Consider the following 14,793-nt stretch of genomic DNA (forward strand, 5'->3'; position numbering starts at 1 on the left):
AGCACCTGGTGGAGGGTATAGAGCTGGTCCAGTGTTCCACCATCAGGAGAACCTGGTGGAGGGTATAGAGCTGGTCCAGTGTTCCACCATCAGGAGAACCTGGTGGAGGGTATAGAGCTGGTCCAGTGTTCCACCATCAGGAGAACCTGGTGGAGGGTATAGAGCTGGTCCAGTGTTCCACCATCAGGAGCACCTGGTGGAGGGTATAGAGCTGGTCCAGTGTTCCACGACCAGGACGAAAACCGCATTGTTCCTCTTGGATCCGAGGTTCGACTAACGGCCGGACCCTCCTCTCCAGTACCCTGGAATAGACTTTCCCGGGGAGGCTGAGGAGTGTGATCCCTCTGTAGTTGGAACACACCCTCCGATCCCCCTTCTTAAAGAGAGGGACCACCACCCCGGTCTGCCAGTCCAGAGGTACTGCCCCCCCCCCCCCCCGCCACGCGATGTTGCAGAGACGAGTCACCCACGACAGTCCCAGCACATCCAGAGACTTAAGGAACTCTGGGTGAATCTCATCCACTCCCGGTGCCTTGCCACCGAGGAGCTTCACAACAACCTTGGTGACTTCAGCTTGGGAAATGGACGAGTCCACCTCTGAGAACCCAGCCTCTGCTTCCCCAATGGAAGACGTGGTGGTGGGATTGAGGAGGTCCTCGAAGTATTCCTTCCACCGCCCAACGATATCCCCAGTTGAGGTCAACAGCTCCCCACTTCCACTGTAAACAGTGTTGGTGGAGAACTGCTTCACCCGCCTAAGGCGCCGGACGGTTTGCCAGAATTTCCTCGAGGCCGACCGAAAGTCGTCCTCCATGGCCTCTCCGAACTCCTCCCAGACCCGAGTTTTTGCCTCCACCACAGCCCGGGCTGCAGCTCGCTTGGCCTGCCGGTACCTGTCGATTGCCTCGGGAGTCCTATGAGCTAACAGTGCCCGGTAGGACTCCTTCTTCAACTTGACGGCATCCCTTACTTCCGGTGTCCACCACCGGGTTCGGGGATTGCCGCCACGACAGGCGCCAGAGACCCTGCGGCCACAGCTCCGAGCAGCAGCTTCAACAATGGAAGTGGAGAACATGGTCCACTCGGACTCAATGTCTCCAACCTCCCTCGGGATCTGTGAGAAGCTCTCCTGGAGGTGGGAGTTGAAGACTGCACGGACGGAGGGCTCGGCCAGATGTTCCCAGCAGACCCTCATAACACGTTTGGGCCTGCCGAGTCTATCTGGCCTCCTCCCGGTCCAGCGCATCCAACTCACCACCAGGTGGTGATCAGTTGACAGCTCTGCCCCTCTCTTTACCCGAGTGTCCAAGACACGCGGCCAGAGATCAGATGACACGACCACAAAGTCTATCATTGACCTCCGGCCTAGGGTGTCCTGGTGCCATGTGCACTTATGGACACCCCTGTGCTCAAACATGGTGTTTGTTATGGACAAACTGTGACTGGCACAGAAGTCCAATAACAGAACACCACTCGGGTTCAGATCGGGGAGGCCGTTCCTCCCAATCACCCCCTTCCAAGTCTCGCTGTCATTGCCCACGTGGGCGTTGAAGTCCCCCAGGAGAACAATGGAGTCCCCAGTTGGGGCACTATCCAGCACCCCTCCCAGGGACTCCAAGAAGGTTGGGTACTCTGAACTGCTGTTCGGTGCATAGGCCGAGACAACAGTCAGAGACCTGTCCCCTACTTGAAGGCGTAGGGACGCAATCCTCTCGTTCACCGGGGTGAACTCCAACACATGGCGGCTGAGCTGTGGGGCAATAAGCAAGCCCACTCCAGCCCGCCGCCTTACACCGCGGGCAACTCCAGAGAAGTGGAGTGTCCAGCCCCTGTGGAGGAGCTGGGTTCCAGAGTCCAAGCTGTGAGTGGAGGTGAGCCCGACTATATCTAGACTGTTTCTCTCAGCCTCCCTCACAAGCTCGGGCTCCTTCCCCCCCAGCGAGGTCACATTCCATGTCCCCAAAGTCAGAGTCTGTGTCCGGGGATCGGGTCGTCGAGGCCCCTGCTGTCGACTGCCACCCAATCCACACTGCACCCGACTCCTACGGCAGCCTCTGTGGGTGGTGGGTCCACAGGAGGATGAGGGGGAGGGGCCCGTGTCGTCCCTTCGGGCTGAGCCCGGCCGAGTCCCGCGGGCAAGAACCCGGCCACCAGGCGCTCGCGTGCGAGCCTCCACCCCGGGCCTGGCTCCAGGGTGTGGCCCCGGCTGCGCCAAACCGGGCGACGTCTCCGTGCTCCTCGTGTGTGTATCCATAGGGGTGGTTTGAACAAGCCCCCCGGCAACATAGCTCCGAGGGTCATTCGGGTGCTCAAACTCCCCCACCACGATAAGGTTGCAGTTCAAGGGGGTTGCAGAGTCAGGGTGTATGTGTGTGTGTGTGTGTGTGTGTGTGTGTGTGTGTGTGTGTGTGTGTGTGTGTGTGTGTGTGTGTGTGTGTGTGTGTTTTAAATAAATATATATATATATATATATATATATATATATATATATATATATATACTATATCACTGTTTTTTTAATGAACTTTTTAGTGGAAGAAAAGTTCATGAAAAACTTAAATCCCTGGAAAGAATAACGTACATATTAAAAGACAAACTGGAAGTCTATGAGCATATTTGGAATCCATTTGACGATTTCCTCAGGAGTGACGATATAAAAGAGTTTCAAGAAGAGGAAAACTGAGAAAATGCCACTTAGATAGATAGATAGATAGATAGATAGATAGATAGATAGATAGATAGATAGATAGATAGATAGATAGGTAGGTAGATAGATAGATAGATAGATAGATAGATAGATAGATAGATAGATAGATAGATAGATAGATAGATAGATAGATAGATAGATAGGTAGATAGATAGATAGATAGATAGATAGATAGATAGATAGATAGATAGATAGATAGGTAGGTAGATAGATAGATAGATAGATAGATAGATAGATAGATAGATAGATAGATAGATAGATAGATAGATAGATAGATAGATAGATAGATAGATAGATAGATAGATAGATAGATAGATAATTACTTTATTCATCCCCAAAGGGAAATTGTTTTGTTGCAGCAATCTGGTTCATACGAATATTATAAAATACAATAGAATAGTAATAAAAGTAAAAAATTAAAAAATTAAAATATCTGGGTACAAGGCATAAAGTAAAACACAGAACGGAACATGGGCACTTAGAAATAAGACGAGATAAAAGCAAGATAAATAAATAGTAAGGTGCAGTGGCAGAGCCATTAGAAGTAGGCATTATATAATAATAATAACAATAATACAGATAATAACAATGTGTAATAGTGTGTAATACTTGTGTATAGTACTACTAATAATGGTAGCAAAAAAATAACAATAACAATATGGTAGCAATAAAATAACAATAACAATAACTATATATATATATATCAGTAATAATAATAATAATAATAATACCAATAGTAATAGTATACTTATAATAATAATACCATGGTAATAGTGTACTTGCACATGTATAAATGTTTGTATATGTACATGCAATATGCAATATGAAATATATAATATAAGTATCAATGTAATTTAGTCCAGGTGATGTTTGAAGCTCTGACGGAGGTGGAAGAGTTAAAAAGTCTTATTGCCGCGGGGAGGAACGACTTCCTGTAACGTTCCTTAGAGCAGCGTGTTGAATCAGTCTGTTGCTGAAGCTGCTCTTCAGCTTCCAGTTAAAATCCAAAACAACAACATTCACATCCAGAGGACAAACCACACACACACACACACACACACACACACACACACACACGCACACACACACACACACACACACACACACACACACACACACACACACACACACACACACACACACACACACACACACACACACACACTTCCACTCCTCATTGACGAGATTGTTCTGTTAATTATCAAAATCAAGTGGTTGTTTGCTTTTGTTGTTGTTGTGTTTGTTTGTTTTTGTTGTTGTTGTGTTTGTTTGTTTTTGTTTATTTATTTATTTATTTGTTTTATGTCCTTTTGTTTTTGCTTTTGTTATAATTGTTGTGATTATTTTGTTTTTTTTGCTCTGTTGTTGCTCAGGCTGGTTTGATCTCATGGCAGTTGGAAAATATTTAGATCACTGTGGTGGTATTATCAAAAAGAAAAAAAAATGTATGTAGCACTAACAAGGGTATTGTATGTATTTCCCCACCAAGTCTATCTCTGTCTTCCCTCCCCTCCTCTCCTCTCCTCTCCTCTCTCCTCCTCTCCTCTCCTCCCCTCCCTCCCCCTCTCCTCTCTCCTCCATCCTTTCACCCCAACCGGTCCTCAGACTTCCTCCACCTCTGACTCTGGTTTCTGAAAATGTTTCTCCTGTTGGGAGTTTTTCTTTCCACAGTCGCAAACAAACCTGCTGCTCATGTGGATGTTGGGCTTTTCTACTTTCTCTATAAAAACACATTGGAATGACTGTAATGTATTTAAAAATCTCTTTCTTTTAATTAAAAAAAAAACAAAAAAAGGAAAACAGAGTAGTGGCAGTATACAATTCTCCTGTGGCATTATGTTTATGATGGTTCCAGTCAGCAAAGGCTTTCAATGCTGCAATGAAAAAAAAGAAGAAAAAAAAAAAATTCCAAAACGACGCTAAATACTAGAACGAAGCTGAACGCATTAATATTATTTGTCTATTGTTAAACTTCTTTGTTGTTATTATTATTCTGGAAATGTATTTATCGCTCATCGCTTTCTTTATTTAGCATTTTTAAATCATACTCAAGCCAATGATGTTATATTATGTTCTATCAGAAGACAGACTACGAGAGGGAAGTTGGTTTTATGTGTGGGGGAGGGGTGGGTTGTTTTTTTATTTGTTTAAGACAAAAAGAAAAATAAATGTACAACAAAGGGTTTTATCTGTATGAATGCTGAAAACAAGAACAACAACAAAAAAACATTGTGGAAAAGAAATATAGGTACAGGGTTTGTCCACTAGGTGGCAGCAGTCAGTGTGAAGAGGCGACGATGGTAACCGGAAACGTGAACTCGTCATATCTTAACGTTTCATTTGTTTTGGTGAGACTGAAACGGGTGAAGATAGTGACTTTCAACATAAAACATCCGGTTCACGGTTCGCGACACAATGGATTATGATTTATATTTGTGAGATAACAGGTTGCATGAATGACTCACGAGGCTGGATCGAGAATGAAATTATTACTAAAAATGCGGTTAGACGAACCGTAAGGAACATATATTAACCATGAGGCGGGCGCGCTGCTGGTCCTGAGGAAAACGTCGAGTCTTACTCTGAAGGCGCAGCTTCTCTTCCGGTCGGATCCGAGCTGCGACTGTTTGCTTTGACTGGCGCGGATAAGGCGTCCGAACCTGGCAACCCGACCCGGTCCAAACATCCCCGAAGCCCCCGAGGAGCCCCCGGCCAAGGCGGTGAAACCCCCCGGGCTGCGGCAGCCGAAAGCCCCGGCGGAGGAGCCGACAGCCCCGACGGAGGCAGTTTAAAGCCCCCGGTGGAGGCAGATAAAAGCCCCCGGACAAGGCGCCCCCCCCCCCCCCCCCCCCCCCCCCCCCCCCCCCGGCCATGGCAGCCTAGCAGGGCGCACAGAGAGGCGGTTTCATGCGCAGCAGGTGACCGGACTCGGTCCACTTTTCCCCGCAGAGCTCGGCGTGGAGCCGCCGGAGGAGACGCGATGAGCGAGGACGCCGACGAGCCGCAGGACAGGCCGCACGGCGACTGCGACGACTCGGACCAGGACCAGGACGAGGACATGGCCCGGGAGGGCCCGGGGAGCCGGGGGGAGCTCGGCCCGGAGCCCCCCGCCGCCCCCCAGCAGCAGGACCCCGGCAGCCAGACCCCCGCGGCTCCGCCGGCGGAGAGCACCGAGGCTTGCCGGGGACCCAGCCTGTTCTCCTGGCTGCAGAGCAGGACTATCAGACGGGGGGTGTTTGTGGACCCCGCCCGGGACAACTTCAGGACCATGACCAGCCTGTACTGCTCCATGAACCCCGCCGTGGAGTCCGTCAACCTCAGTACCCAGACCCACGGAGCCGTGTTCAACCTGGAGTACTCCCCGGACGGGTGAGCCTCGGGGGCCTGGGGGGGGGGGGGGTTCTGATGGAGGTCTGGAGTGGTTCTGGTGGGGGTCTGGAGGGGTTCTGCAGGAGGAGGTCTGGGGGTCTAGAGGGATTCTGGTGGAGGTCTGGGGGTCTAGAGGGGTTCTGGTGGGGGTCTAGAGGGGTTCTGCAGGAGGTCTGGAGGGGTTCTGGTTTAGGTCTGGGGGTTTACACTGAAGCTTATTGAGGATCATTGAAGCTCATCTAACATGGTAACATCCAGCTGAGCTGTGTAGAGTAGAGTAGAGTAGAGTAGGGTAGGGTAGAGTAGGGTAGGGTAGGGTAGGGTAGAGTAGGGTAGGCTAGGCTTTATTACTCCCACAGGGAAAGTGTTTGCAGGTGGTGAGGTAAAGTTTGTAGAGAAGTGAAGTACGTAGTAAAGTCTGAGTGATTAAGTGATTTAAAGCTCCTCCAGACAGTCGAGCTGACTCAGCAGGATCCTGCAGACGATCGGGGTCAAGCTCTAATCTGGGTGGAGTCTGTGACCTGCAGTGGTCTCATGCAGTGACATCATGCAATGAATTCCTGCAGTGACTTAATGCGGTGACCTCCTGCAATGACCTCCCGCAGTGACCTCCCGCAGTGACTTCATGCCATGGTTCATGCAGTGACCTCCCGCAGTGACCTCATGCAATGACTTCATGCAGTGACCTCCTGTAGTGACTTCATGCAGTGGTTTCATGCAGTGACCTCCTGCGGAGACCTCATACAGTGACCTCCTGCAGTGACTTCATGCAATGGCTTCATGCAGGGACCTCCTGCAGTGACTTCCTGAAGTGAATTCATGCAGTGACTACATGCAGTGACCTCATGCCATGGTTCATGCAGTGACCTCCCGCAGTGACCTCATGCAATGACTTAATGCAGTGACCTCATGCAATGACTTCATGCAGTGACCTCCTGCAGTGACTTCATGCAATGGCTTCATGCAGGGACCTCCTGCAGTGACTTCCTGAAGTGAATTCATGCAGTGACCTCCTGCAGTGACTTCATGCAATGACTTCGTGCAGTGACCTCATGCAATGACTTCGTGCAGTGACTTCATGCAGTGACCTCATGCAGTGACTTCATGCAATGGCTTCATGCAGGGACCTCCTGCAGTGACTTCCTGAAGTGAATTCATGCAGTGACTTCATGCAGTGACCTCATGCAATGGCTTCATGCAGGGACCTCCTGCAGTGACTTCCTGAAGTGAATTCATGCAGTGAATTCATGCAGTGACTTCATGCAGTGACCTCATGCAATGACCTCCTGCAGTGACTTCATGCAATGGCTTCATGCAGGGACCTCCTGTAGTGACTTCCTGAAGTGAATTCATGCAGTGACTTCATGCAGTGACCTCATGCAATGGCTTCATGCAGGGACCTCCTGCAGTGACTTCCTGAAGTGAATTCATGCAGTGAATTCATGCAGTGACCTCATGCAATGACCTCCTGCAGTGACTTCATGCAATGGCTTCATGCAGGGACCTCCTGTAGTGGCTTCATGCAGTGACCTCATGCAGTGACTTCATGCAGTGACCTCCTGCAGTGGAGACACTCCAGAGAAACTGATCTCATTGGTGGTGGAGAACGTGATGACGAATGAGGTGGAGACTCTCTCTCACTCTCTCTCTCTCTCTCTCTCTCTCTCTCTCAGGTCAGTGCTGACGGTGGCCTGTGAGCAAACCGAGGTTCTGCTGTTCGATCCCGTGTCGTCGCGACACATCAAGACGCTGACGGAGGCCCATGAGGACTGCGTCAACAACATCAGGTCTGACCGTTTCCTCCGGTTGAAGCCGCGACGCAGCGGTTTCAGCGCCGTGACGTCTGTCTCCGTCTGTCCCCGTCTGTCTCCGTCTGTCCCCGTCTGTCCCCGTCTGTCCCCGTCTGTCCCCGTCTGCAGGTTTCTGGACAACCGTTTGTTCGCCACCTGCTCCGATGACACCACCATTGCATTGTGGGACCTCCGCAAGCTGAACTCCAAGGTGTGCTCGCTGCACGGCCACGCCAGCTGGGTGAAGAACATCGAGTACGACACCAACACCCGCCTCCTGGTCACCTCCGGCTTCGACGGCAACGTCATCACCTGGGACACCAACAGGTCCGTCTGGGGCGGCGTGCTGAGTCGGCAATAATCAACATTTCACTGAATTGGTGATTGGCCGTCAGCAGGTTGAGTTACTCCACTGTGATTGGCCATCAGCAGGTTGAGTTACTCGACTGTGATTGGCCGTCAGCAGGTTCAGTTACTCGACTGTGATTGGCCGTCAGCAGGTTGAGTTACTCCACTGTGATTGGCCGTCAGCAGGTTCAGTTACTCGACTGTGATTGGCCGTCAGCAGGTTCAGTTACTCCACTGTGATTGGCCGTCAGCAGGTTGAGTTACTCCACTGTGATTGGCCGTCAGCAGGTTGAGTTACTCGACTGTGATTGGCCGTCAGCAGGTTCAGTTACTCGACTGTGATTGGCCGGCCCTCGTGGGGTTGCGTTGCTCTGCAGGTTCACAGAAGACGGCTGCCCTCACAAGAAGTTCTTCCACACCCGCTACCTGATGAGGATGCGTCTGACGCCCGACTGCTCCAAGATGCTGATCTCCACCTCCTCGGGGTACCTGCTCATCCTGCATGACCTGGACCTCACGCAGTCACTGGAGGTGGGCAGCTACCGCATGCTGCGAGCCCGCCGGACGCCCCTCACCTCAGGTAACCCTGACCTCTGACCTCTCACCCCTCATCCTGACCTCTCACCCTGACTCCTGACCTCTCGCCCTCACCTCACCTCTGACCCCTGACCTCTCACCCTCACCTCTCACCCTGACCCTGACCTCTCACCCTCACCTCACCTCTGACCTCTGACCTCTCACACTGACTCCTCACCTCTCACCCTGACCTCTCACCCTGACTCCTGACCTCTCACCCTCACCTCTCACCCTGACCTCTCACCCTGACTCCTGACCTCTCACCCTCACCTCTCACCCTGACTCCTGACCTCTCACCCTCACCTCTCACCCTGACCTCTCACCCTGACTCCTGACCTCTCACCCTCACCTCTCACCCTGACTCCTCACCTCTCACCCTCACCTCTCACCCTGACTCCTGACCTCTCACCCTCACCTCACCTCTGACCCCTGACCTCTCACCCTGACCTCTCACCTGACTCCTCACCTCTCACCCTGACCTCTCACCCTGACTCCTCACCTCTCACCCTCACCTCACCTCTGACCCCTGAGGACCAGAACAGTGTGTCACTGCTCCGTCGTTTCAAACCATCTGTACCAAACTGACTTTTGACTTCAATCACTGCTTTTGGTTTGATTTCGTGTTTTCATCTGATCAGTCGGTTTCCTGACGCTTCGATCACATGATCAGTTGTAACCATGTCAAACGTCAGAGTTTTGTTTGGACAGCAGGGGGAGGAGCTTCCCTGTGAAGCTCCTCCTGTTTGTTCAGACCAGAGACGACGTCCTCCTGTAACGTCCAATAAAACCCTTTTCAGGTCTGATTTGACCTCCAGGTAAAACAATGACCTTCATCTCCACCAGAGGGTCAAACATTGAAGACCAGCCAGCCGACCTGTCAAAAACTCCCAGAATGCAACAGTGCAGGAGAAGCTTCTGGACATTTCACTGGATTTTACTCCACAAGGTTTCATTAGAATAGGTTTCTGTTGAGATTGGGGTCATTTTCTGGAGTCGTCGTTTAGTTTTTGTGAAGGTCTGTCGTTCACCACGTCTTCTCTGAACCACAACAAGGGAAATGTCAAACTCTCGATCATTATTTCACTATTTCGCCGTCCGACTCACTCGGGGTCACGTCGTTCTGTCGTGGCTCCTGAGCTTGACGCAGTTCAGGAGATTGTAAAGAAGCTGGTTGGAAGCTTGACGATGCTGCGTTGTCGTTTCAGACGGCGGCACGTCGTCTTCCAGGCCCGCCAACGCCCCTCGCCAGGGAAACGACTCCAGCAAGATTCACCCTCACAGAGAAGGTGAGACTCTGGTCCTGCGTGAGTCCCGGCTCACCTCCTGGTCGGTCTAACCAGACGCTGTCCCTGCAGGACTTTCTCCCAGGAACAGTCTGGAGGTTCTGACTCCGGAGATCCCTGGAGAACGAGACCGAGGGAACTGCATCACGTCTCTGCAGCTCCACCCGAAAGGCTGGGCCACACTGATCCGCTGCTCCAGCAACATGGACGACCAGGAGGTGAGAGCAGGGGGACGTCCAGGGGGGGACATGCAGGGGGGGGGGGGGGGGGGGGGCATGCAGGGGGGGGCATGCAGGGGAATGGACATGCAGGAGGAGAACATGCAGGAGGAGGACATGCAAGGGGAGGACATACAGGAGGAGGACATGCAAGGGGAGGACATACAGGAGGAGGACATGCAAGGGGAGGAGAACATGCAGGAGGAGAACATGCAGCGGGAGAACATGCAAGGGGAGGAGAACATGCAGGAGGAGAACATGCAGGGGGAGAACATGCAGCGAGAGAACATGCAGGGGGAGGACATGCAAGGGGGGGACATCCAGGGGGAGGACATGCAAGGGGAGGAGAACATGCAGGAGGAGAACATGCAGCAGGAGAACATGCAAGGGGAGGACATACAGGAGGAGGAGAACATGCAGCAGGAGAACATGCAAGGGGGGGACATCCAGGGGGAGGACATGCAAGGGGAGGAGAACATGCAGGAGGAGAACATGCAGCGGGAGAACATGCAGGGGGGGGACATCCAGGGGGAGGACATGCAAGGGGAGGAGAACATGCAGCGGGAGAACATGCAGGGGGAGGAGAACATGCAGGAGGAGAACATGCAGGGGGAGAACATGCAGCGGGAGAACATGCAGGGGGAGGACATGCAAGGGGGGGACATCCAGGGGGAGGACATGCAAGGGGAGGAGAACATGCAGGAGGAGAACATGCAGGAGGAAAACATGCAGGAGGAGAACATGCAGCAGGAGAACATGCAAGGGGAGGAGAACATGCAGCGGGAGAACATGCAGCGGGAGAACATGCAGGGGGAGGAGAACATGCAGGGGGAGGAGAACATGCAGGAGGAGAACATGCAAGGGGGGACATCCAGGGGGAGGACATGCAAGGGGAGGAGAACATGCAGGAGGAGAACATGCAGGAGGAGAACATGCAGCGGGAGAACATGCAGGGGGAGGACATACATGAGGAGGAGAACATGCAGGAGGAAAACATGCAGCAGGAGAACATGCAAGGGGGGGACATCCAGGGGGAGGACATGCAAGGGGAGGAGAACGTGCAGGAGGAGAACATGCAGCGGGAGAACATGCAGGGGGGGGACATGCAAGGGGGGGACATCCAGGGGGAGGACATGCAAGGGGAGGAGAACATGCAGGAGGAGAACATGCAGCAGGAGAACATGCAGGAGGAGAACATGCAGCAGGAGAACATGCAGCAGGAGAACATGCAGCAGGAGAGCATGCAGGAGGAGAGCATGCAGGAGGAGAGCATGCAGCAGGAGAACATGCAGCAGGAGAACATGCAGGAGGAAAACATGCAGGAGGAGAGCATGCAGCAGGAGAGCATGCAGGAGGAGAACATGCAGGAGGAGAACATGCAGACTCAGTGAAGTCATAGCAGCAGTTCATCTCCTCATTTCTCACATTAATGTCGAGACTCGGAGCAGAGAAGAAAATGTTCTCAGGTATTGAAAGCAGCTCAATGTTCTGCTGGAGCTCGAAGTAGAACCAGAGACCATTTCACCATCCTGAAGAGTTCTGTAGTAAACCTGGCAGCCTGCAGGGGGCAGCAGTGAGAACCAAGAGTTCTGTAGTGAGAACCAAGAGTTCTGCAGTGAGAACCAAGAGTTCTGCAGTGAGAACCAAGAGTTCTGTAGTAAACCTGGCAGCCTGCAGGGGGCAGCAGTGAGAACCAAGAGTTCTGTAGTGAGAACCAAGAGTTCTGTAGTGAGAACCAAGAGTTCTGTAGTGAGAACCAAGAGTTCTGCAGTGAGAACCAAGAGTTCTGTAGTAAACCTGGCAGCCTGCAGGGGGCAGCAGTGAGAACCAAGAGTTCTGTAGTGAGAACCAAGAGTTCTGTAGTGAGAACCAAGAGTTCTGTAGTAAACCTGGCAGCCTGCAGGGGGCAGCAGTCAGTCAGTCAGTCAACATTTTTTCTGGTTTTATAAACATTCAGGTGAAAGAAAGTGTTGAACTGTTCTGATCTATCTCTCTCTCTCTCTCTCTCCCCCCCCCCCCCCCCCCTCCCCCCCCCCCCCCCCCCCAGTGGACGTGTGTGTATGAGTTCCAGGAGGGGGCGCCCCCCCGGCCCCTGGTGTCGCCCCGCTGCTCGCTCCGCCTCACCCACTACATCGAGGAGGCCAACGTGGGGCGGGGCTACATCAAGGAGCTGTGCTTCAGCCCGGACGGCCGCCTCATCTGCTCGCCGTACGGCTACGGCGTGCGGCTGCTGGCGTTCGACGAGCGCTGCGGCGAGCTGGCCGACTGCGTGCCGGTCCAGACCAGCGTCCTGCGGGAGATCCGCTCCATCTACTCCCACAGCGACGTGGTTCTCACCACCAAGTTCTCCCCCACCCACTGCCAGCTCGCCTCCGGCTGCCTCAGCGGGCGCGTGGCGCTCTACCAGCCACAGTTCTAGGAGGAGGAGGTTCTACCTGCTCCAGTTCTAGGAGGAAGGGGTTCTACCTGCTCCAGTTCTAGGAGGAAGGGGTTCTACCTGCTCCAGTTCTAGGAGGGGGTTCTACCTGCTCCAGTTCTAGGAGGAAGGGGTTCTACCTGCTCCAGTTCTAGGAGGGGGGGTTCTACCTGCTCCAGTTCTAGCAGGAAGGGGTTCTACCTGCTCCAGTTCTAGGAGGGGGGGTTCTACCTGCTCCAGTTCTAGCAGGAGGGGGTTCTACCTGCTCCAGTTCTAGGAGGAGGGGGTTCTACCTGCTCCAGTTCTAGGAGGGGGGGTTCTACCTGCTCCAGTTCTAGCAGGAAGGGGTTCTACCTGCTCCAGTTCTAGCAGGAGGGGGTTCTACCTGCTCCAGTTCTAGGAGGGGGGGTTCTACCTGCTCCAGTTCTAGGAGGAGGAGGTTCTACCTGCTCCAGTTCTAGGAGGGGGGGTTCTACCTGCTCCAGTTCTAGCAGGAGGGGGTTCTACCTGCTCCAGTTCTAGCAGGAGGGGGTTCTACCTGCTCCAGTTCTAGCAGGAGGGGGTTCTACCTGCTCCAGTTCTAGCAGGAGGGGGTTCTACCTGCTCCAGTTCTAGCAGGAGGGGGTTCTACCTGCTCCAGTTCTAGCAGGAGGGGGTTCTACCTGCTCCAGTTCTAGCAGGAGGGGTTCTACCTGCTCCAGTTCTAGCAGGAGGGGGTTCTACCTGCTCCAGTTCTAGCAGGAGGGGGTTCTACCTGCTCCAGTTCTAGCAGGAGGGGTTCTACCTGCTCCAGTTCTAGCAGGAAGGGGTTCTACCTGCTCCAGTTCTAGCAGGAAGGGGTTCTACCTGCTCCAGTTCTAGCAGGAGGGGTTCTACCTGCTCCAGTTCTAGGAGGAGGTTCTACCTGCTCCAGTTCTAGGAGGGGGGGTTCTACCAACCCTAGACCTGCGGGGCTCAGAGGGACTGAAGCTGGATCCCCTGCGACCCTGAACACTAAGAGACTGACTGGAACTGGTCCGGACCCTGGTCTGGACCAGTTCCATGTGTTTTTCATATGAACTTCTGTCCTACGGAGGTTTTGTCTCGGCTGACGGAGGCTGACGATGCTGACGGAGGTTCTGCCGCTCTGCTCCTGCCTTTTCCCACCGGTGCTGCTTGTCTGCTCATACAATCTGACCTTTGACCCCTGGTTCCTCCTGCATGTGTCCATCCTCACCACTCCGGTGATATCTGACCCTCATCAGGAGAGGATTCTTCTCCTCCTTCTCCTCCTTCTCCTTCTCCTTCTTCTCCTTCTTCTTCTTCTCCTCCTTCTCCTTCTCCTTCTCCTCCTTCTTCTCCTTCTCCTTCTTCTCCTCCTCCTTCTCCTTCTCCTTCTTCTTCTCCTCCTTCTTCTCCTTCTTCTCCTCCTCCTTCTCCTTCTCCTTCTTCTTCTCCTCCTTCTTCTCCTCCTCCTTCTCCTCCTTCTTCTCCTCCTTCTTCTTCTCCTTCTCCTCCTTCTTCTTCTTCTTCTTCTTCTTCTTCTCCTTCTCCTTCTCCTCCTTCTCCTTCTCCTTCTTCTTCTCCTTCTCCTCCTCCTTCTCCTTCTTCTTCTCCTCCTTCTTCTCCTTCTCCTCCTTCTCCTTCTTCTTCTCCTCCTTCTTCTTCTCCTTCTTCTCCTTCTTCTTCTCCTCCTCCTTCTTCTCCTTCTTCTCCTTCTCCTCCTTCTTCTTCTTCTCCTTCTCCTCCTTCTTCTCCTTCTTCTTCTCCTCCTCCTTCTTCTCCTTCTTCTCCTTCTCCTCCTTCTTCTCCTCCTTCTCCTTCTCCTTCTTCTTCTCCTACTCCTTCTCCTTCTTCTCCTCCTTCTCCTCCTTCTCCTCCTTCTCCTTCTCCTTCTTCTTCTCCTTCTTCTCCTCCTCCTTCTCCTTCTCCTCCTCCTCCTCCTCCTCCTCCTCCTCCTCCTCCTCCTCCTCCTCCTCCTCCTCCTCCTCCTCTCCTCCGTCTGTTGCTGTATATGAAACGTTCACCCACTGTTTTACACAGAGCAGGTTTGGTCGTTGCAGCTGGTTTCTTCCAGCTCTAACTTAGTTTTTCTACCGGAGCACAT

The 14,793-nt window shown here is 52.7% G+C and overlaps 3 protein-coding genes across 3 annotated transcripts in view; 1 reads left to right on the top strand and 2 right to left on the bottom strand.

Annotated features, from left to right (window-relative positions):
* hhipl2 (HHIP-like 2) overlaps nucleotides 1-5,393 on the bottom strand; it is a gene marked incomplete at both ends in the record, with an annotated part of 18,684 nt that extends 13,291 nt beyond the window's left edge. The window contains 1 exon segment of the mRNA XM_080513102.1: nucleotides 5,289-5,393. Within this exon segment, the coding sequence (XP_080369228.1) occupies nucleotides 5,289-5,393 (105 nt within the window).
* Nucleotides 5,394-5,559: 166 nt separating this feature from the next.
* On the top strand, nucleotides 5,560-12,896 carry wdr32 (WD repeat domain 32). The gene is made up of 7 exons (XM_080512824.1): nucleotides 5,560-6,076; nucleotides 7,750-7,863; nucleotides 7,996-8,193; nucleotides 8,592-8,794; nucleotides 9,996-10,076; nucleotides 10,146-10,291; nucleotides 12,339-12,896. The coding sequence occupies exons 1-7, from the start codon at nucleotides 5,688-5,690 to the stop codon at nucleotides 12,708-12,710; spliced, it is 1,503 nt and encodes a 500-aa protein (XP_080368950.1). The 5' UTR covers nucleotides 5,560-5,687; the 3' UTR covers nucleotides 12,711-12,896.
* Nucleotides 12,629-14,793, bottom strand: LOC308142603 (uncharacterized protein; the record flags this gene model as incomplete). Its single annotated transcript, XM_080513103.1, has 3 exons — nucleotides 12,629-12,726; nucleotides 13,370-14,524; nucleotides 14,728-14,793. The coding sequence occupies 2 exons, from the start codon at nucleotides 14,791-14,793 to the stop codon at nucleotides 13,871-13,873; spliced, it is 720 nt and encodes a 239-aa protein (XP_080369229.1). The 3' UTR covers nucleotides 12,629-12,726; nucleotides 13,370-13,870.

The sequence above is a fragment of the Blennius ocellaris genome (assembly GCF_963422515.1).
Source record: "Blennius ocellaris genome assembly, chromosome: 17".
Lineage (NCBI taxonomy): Eukaryota > Metazoa > Chordata > Actinopteri > Blenniiformes > Blenniidae > Blennius > Blennius ocellaris.

What these genes read in the sequence shown, in the direction of transcription:
- wdr32 (XM_080512824.1), top strand. Translation starts at nt 5,688, where the DNA reads ATGAGCGAGGACGCCGACGAGCCGCAGGACAGGCCGCACGGCGACTGC. An exon ending in GATTCACCCTCACAGAGAAG is followed by an intron (nt 10,077 to 10,145) that starts GTGAGACTCTGG and finishes CTGTCCCTGCAG; the next exon opens with GACTTTCTCCCAGGAACAGT. An exon ending in GCAACATGGACGACCAGGAG is followed by an intron (nt 10,292 to 12,338) that starts GTGAGAGCAGGG and finishes CCCCCCCCCCAG; the next exon opens with TGGACGTGTGTGTATGAGTT.